This window comes from Gadus morhua, chromosome 4 (assembly GCF_902167405.1).
Source record: "Gadus morhua chromosome 4, gadMor3.0, whole genome shotgun sequence".
Lineage (NCBI taxonomy): Eukaryota > Metazoa > Chordata > Actinopteri > Gadiformes > Gadidae > Gadus > Gadus morhua.
In genome coordinates this window covers 42,699,275-42,705,233 of record NC_044051.1, presented here as the reverse complement: position 1 = coordinate 42,705,233, position 5,959 = coordinate 42,699,275, and the positions used below count along the sequence as shown (strand labels likewise).

Below are 5,959 nucleotides of genomic sequence, written 5' to 3'. Positions count from 1 at the left end.
CTCGCGCTCTAATCCCCGCGCCGGGCGCTGAGACGTGGAGACGCTGAGGAGCCCTGACCTTCAGGATCACTGGGAGGGGTGGACGTTGGGGGGTCAGACCCCAGGGGCTTCAGCTGGGAGTGGATCACCCTAACCACTACACTGTCCCGCCCTAAAGACCGTGGCTGTACTGGGCAGCTCAGTAGCACCAGTAGCAGAGTATGGCTGTACTGGGCAGCTCCCAGTGGGACATGGACTTTAGGGCTAAGGCCTCACAGCGTTCCTCGGCAGCAGGTGGTTTCTGCAGCCGACTGATCTCTGGATTATCTGGCCGGGCTGCGAGGTGACGCGCCCTGGGAAGGTCAGGAGACCTCTCTGAAGGTCACCCCTGGCCCTCCACTCCCCGCTGTTTACTCCTCAGCCCTTCCTTCTCCGTGTGTTCATCTCCTCGCTCAGGGGCTCAGGATTCACCCAAGCCGTTGGGTTTGGTTTCCGTCAGATCATCAGAACGCCCCCGGGTGGCTGGCTGCCGCTACGCAGCGCCGCTCCATCCCAGGCCTTCAGAAACACAGGGCCACGTCCGCACCAGGTCCTGAGCCCACGGGTCTCCAGGGCGAGGGGCGATTCCTATTGAAGCTACCCTAGGGAGGTCTAGAGACGCTAGCAGGGAGGTTCTCCTTCCAAGTGGGAAGAATAAAACGATTCGCTGGGTGGATCGTGGACGGGTCGGGTTTATTTTAAGAACGTTCTGGTTCTGTTTCGATGTTGGAGAAGAGAGAAGCAGTGGAAGGTTAGATATAACCTGGTTCCTCTAGGTGGCCCCCTGGTTCCCCTTGGTGACCCCTGGTTCCTCTGGGTGACCCCAGGTTCCCCTGGGAGACCACCTAGTTCCTCTGGGTGACCCCCTGGTTCCCCTTGGTGACCCCCTGGTTCCCCTTGGTGACCCCAGGTTCCCCTGGGTGACCCCTGGTTCCTCTAGGTGACCCCCTGGTTCCCCTTGGTGACCCCAGGTTCCCCTGGGTGACCCCTGGTTCCTCTAGGTGACCCCCAGGTTCCTCTGGGTGACCCCTGGTTCCTCTAGGTGACCCGCAGGTTCCTCTGGGTGACCCCCTGGTTCCCCTGGGTGACCCCAGGTTGCTCTGGGTGGCCCCAGGTTCCCCTTGGTGACCCCTGGTTCCTCTGGGTGACCCCAGGCTGGGCTCCTCTCCTGGGACGGTGTGGAGCAGCGTGGTCGGTGGGCCTCCGTTCCCGTCGAGGCGTCGGGCTAACGGGATTAGCGGCCGGCCCTCGGAGGGGCGTGTCGCGGTCGGGGCCCCGGGCTTTAGGTGAGCCCTGCCCACTCGTCTGAGCCAGTCGCCGTAGAACCCAGGAATAGATCGTGTCTACGGGAATTAGAGATCAGTTGAAGGTTGTGGGGGGTGCCCGTCTTCCCTGAAGCCCTAAACCGGTCTAATCCGGCGGGATTAGAGCCGTCCTGTGTCCGGTGGCAGCGGGCCACAGGTAAGAGCTAGACACCGTCTCCTGTCCACCTGACCCTAACTCTTAACCCAGGCTAACCCTTGACCAGGCTAACCCTTCAGGCCACAGGTAAGAGCTAGACACCGTCTCCTGTCCACCTGACCCTAACTCTTAACCCAGGCTAACCCTTGACCAGGCTAACCCTTCAGGCCACAGGTGGGAGCTAGACACCGTCTCCTGTCCACCTGACCCTAACTCTTAACCCAGGCTAACTCTTAACCAGGTTAACCCTTCAGGCCACAGGTAAGAGCTAGACACCGTCTCCTGTCCACCTGACCCTAACTCTTAACCCAGGCTAACTCTTAACCAGGCTAACCCTTCAGGCCACAGGTGGGAGCTCAGCGCTGTCTCCTCTCCAACTGACCCTAACCCTTAACCAGGCAAACCCTTTACCAGGCTAACCCTTGACCAGGCTAACCATTCAGGCCACAGGTGGGAGCTAGACACCGTCTCGTCTCCTCTCCACCTGACCCTAACCCTTAACCAGGCTAACCCTTTACCAGGCTAACCTTTACCACAGTCAGCGGCCAGACGTCCGGTCAGCTCCGTCACTCCAACGACCGTCGTGTGCGGAGCTGGTAACATTCCCAACCCGGTTCCAACGACAACTCGGGGGGGGGGGGGATCCACGTCACAAACTAATTCACGGCACGCGCCGATATAGCGCTTGACTAGCGCCCTCGGCCGGACCAGCACAGAGCAGCCGGGTCCGCGAGCGGTTCAGAGCCTCATCCCCACACGGCCTGACGGGCCCTTTGAGGCCGCAGCCGGGTCCGCGAGCGGTTCAGAGCCTCATCCCCACACGGCCTGACGGGCCCTTTGAGGCCGCAGCCGGGTCCGCGAGCGGTTCAGAGCCTCATCCCCACACGGCCTGACGGGCCCTTTGAGGCCGCAGCTGGGATTCAGGGCTGTACCAGGAGAACGTAATTGAATTGAAATTAAACTAGGGAGGTCTGTTAACCGCTAGCAGTACAGGCAGGCTAGCTAGAGACTGGTAGCTAGCCATACAGAGTGGGTAAGCTAGGCCTGCTAGCGGTGCGTTCGGAGCAGCTAAGCTAGGCCTGCTAGCGGTGTGTCCGGAGCAGCTAAGCTAGGCCTGCTGGAGTTGTGTTCGGAGCAGCTAAGCTAGGCCTGCTAGCGTTAGGAGCAGCTAAACTAGGCCTGCTAGCGGTGCGTCCGGAGCAGCTAAGCTAGGCCTGCTAGCGGTGCGTCCGGAGCAGCTAAGCTAGGCCTGCTAGCGGTGCGTCCGGAGCAGCTAAGCTAGGCCTGCTAGCGGTGCGTCCGGAGCAGCTAAGCTAGGCCTGCTAGCGGTGCTTCCTGAGCAGCTAAGCTAGGCCTGCTAGCGGTGCTTCCTGAGCAGCTGGTCTTATCCTCATGAGGCTAAGCTGCTCCGGGGGCTAACGTCCCCCAGATTACCGGAGGCTCTCATCCTCCCCTCAGAGAGCGGGGTGGGGGGTGGGGGGCCAGCTTGAGACCCTCCAGGAGGTGAATCCCTACTATGGCCATGCCAATATCACGCCATATCCCGGAGAGACACGCCCGCCTCTGTTTCTGATTGGTCCGTCACGCGTGTCACCCCTTACCCCCCCCCTTACTGATTTTTCGGTCATGATTTACTTACCGGTTACACGCGTACACGTGTACCCGTGCACACCCCTAATACACACCCACCCCCACACACACACACACACACAAACGTATAGACACACACACACAAACACCCACATACACACGTATAGACACACACACACACGTGTCACCCCTGTCTTTGATCGTACCGTCTATGGATTAGACTGCCGCGCTTTCACTGGCTCGATGGACACTGAGACGGTGTTTAGAGGCGATGGAAACGTCGAACACAAAATGTTTTTAAAAAAACATTTTATTCAAACAAACATTGGGAATTTGTTCAAAAATAACTCTTTATAAATATTTATTATTGCACGAGTGGCGGTGAAGCCTGTCTGGTCCGGGCTGGATCCGGTCCTGGTCCTGATACTAGTCCTGGTGGCTCTGGTCTCTACTGGTCTGGCCTCTACTGGTCTGGTCTCTACTGGTCTGGTCTGGTCTCTACTGGTCTGGTCTAGCGTGGTCCCGGGTGGCTCTGTTCTCTACTGGTCTGGTCTAGTCTGGTCTGGTCTGGTCTAGCGTGGTCCCGGGTGGCTCTGGTCTCTACTGGTCTGGTCTCTACTGGTCTGGTCTGGTCTAGCGTGGTCCCGGGTGGCTCTGGTCTCTACTGGTCTGGTCTCTACTCGTCTGGTCTGGTCTAGCGTGGTCCTGGTGGCTCTGGTCTCTACTGGTCTGGTCTCTACTGGTCTGGTCTGGTCTAGCGTGGTCCCGGGTGGCTCTGGTCTCTACTGGTCTGGTCTAGTCTGGTCTGGTCTGGTCTAGCGTGGTCCTGGGTGGCTCTGGTCTCTACTGGTCTGGTCTCTACTGGTCTGGTCTCTACTGGTCTGGTCTGGTCTAGCGTGGTCCTGGTGGCTCTGGTCTCTACTGGTCTGGTCTGGTCTAGCGTGGTCCTGGTGGCTCTGGTCTCTACTGGTCTGGTCTGGTCTCTACTGGTCTGGTCTGGTCTCTACTGGTCTGGTCTGGTCTCTACTGGTCTGGTCTGGTCTGGTCTGGTCTAGCGTGGTCCTGCGTGGCTCTGGTCTCTACTGGTCTGGTCTGGTCTCTACTGGTCTGGTCTGGTCTCTACTGGTCTGGTCTGGTCTCTACTGGTCTGGTCTGGTCTCTACTGGTCTGGTCTCTACTGGTCTGGTCTAGCGTGGTCCTGCGTGGCTCTGGTCTCTACTGGTCTGGTCTGGTCTAGCGTGGTCCTGGTGGCTCTGGTCTCTACTGGTCTGGTCTGGTCTAGCGTGGTCCTGGTGGCTCTGGTCTCTACTCGTCTGGTCTGGTCTGGTCTAGCGTGGTCCTGCGTGGCTCTGGTCTCTACTGGTCTGGTCTGGTCTCTACTGATCTGGTCTGGTCTGGTCTCTACTGGTCTGGTCTGGTCTAGCGTGGTCCTGCGTGGCTCTGGTCTCTACTGGTCTGGTCTGGTCTAGCGTGGTCCTGGTGGCTCTGGTCTCTACTGGTCTGGTCTGGTCTCTACTGGTCTGGTCTGGTCTAGCGTGGTCCTGCGTGGCTCTGGTCTCTACTGGTCTGGTCTGGTCTAGCGTGGTCCTGGGTGGCTCTGGTCTCTACTGGTCTGGTCTGGTCTGGTCTGGTCTAGCGTGGTCCTGGGTGGCTCTGGTCTCTACTGGTCTCTACTGGTCTGGTCTGGTCTAGCGTGGTCCTGGGTGGCTCTGGTCCTCTCGGAGGTCCAGGACCAGACTCCGGATTTGGTCCCGTTTGGATCTGATCTGCTGCCGTGGAAACCAGCCCTCCAGACGAACCGGGAGGTCAAAGTGCACCACGGGGTTCTGGAGGACCAATCAGAGAGCAGGGTCAGGGCAACAGCCAGGAGGAGGTGAGGGAGGAGGAGGAGGAGGGTGAGGGAGGAAGAAGAGGAGGTGAGGGAGGAGGAGGAGGGGGAGGAGGAGGGTGAGGGAGGAAGAAGAGGAGGTGAGGGAGGAGGAGCAGTACCTGGAGGAAGCTCTCTGCATACTGCAGGAGGTACAGGCCGCAGTCGCTGCTGTTGTCCTGCAGGGGGAGCCGGCACACGGCGCTGCACACGGTGTCGGGCGTGAAGAGGCGGGCCTTCCCTCTCCTCACCTGCCACTCCACCTGCAGGTATCTGGAGGGGCGGAGCCTCGGGTTACTGCTGACCGAGCCCAGTGGGGGGAGACGGGGTGGGGGGAAACGCGGTGGGGGTGAGACGCGGGGGGGGACGGGGACGCGGGGGGGGGGGGTGAGGTGGGGGAGACGCGGGGGGGAGTGAGGTGCGGGGGGGAGGACTCACTCTCTCAGCAGCCTGCAGGCGTTCTCATGGGCCGACAGCCTCAGGGAGTCCATCACCAGGATACAGGACCTGGCACACGCACACGCACACACACACACACACACACACGCACACACACACACGCACACGCACACACACACACACACACACGGTGAGGAGGAGCAGGAGGAGGAGACCCGTGTGTGTAGACACACACACATTATTGAATGTAATAAAGGATATGCAATTTGGAATTTTTGACCTCAGGAAGAACAGCACTCGTCTTTTGTGTGTTCCAGACATTGATGACTTTCAATAACTAATCAATAAATAATCAAATATTTTTTTTAAAGTGCGTTCATTAACGATTCTTTGAAGAGCAAATCATTGCCAACTTCATGCAGGCCTAATTGAGTGTTCTTAAGAACACTGAACATCAGTGGGCCTATCCACGGCTGAAATCTGCACTGCGTGTCTGGGCCTGAAGCGCACATTTGAAGGAGATGCACATCGTCTCAAAAGAAATCAGCACAATGGACAGCTCTCTGGTCAATGAACGATTTCAGCCACATAAAACCTCAGATTTAAACAAAGAAAATGCGCCAA

General features: G+C 58.6%; 1 protein-coding gene across 1 annotated transcript in view; it reads right to left on the bottom strand.

Moving 5' to 3' along the window:
- Nucleotides 1-4,650: 4,650 nt before the first annotated feature.
- The window catches only part of LOC115542977 (sentrin-specific protease 7), a 15,097-nt gene continuing 13,788 nt past the window's right edge, over nt 4,651-5,959 (bottom strand). The window contains exons 18-20 of the mRNA XM_030355498.1: nt 5,375-5,443; nt 5,059-5,209; nt 4,651-4,895 (exon numbers count right to left, since the gene is read on the bottom strand). Coding sequence (XP_030211358.1) covers nt 4,758-4,895; nt 5,059-5,209; nt 5,375-5,443 — 358 coding nt within the window. The 3' untranslated portion in view covers nt 4,651-4,757. The remainder of the gene's footprint in view (nt 4,896-5,058; nt 5,210-5,374; nt 5,444-5,959) is intronic.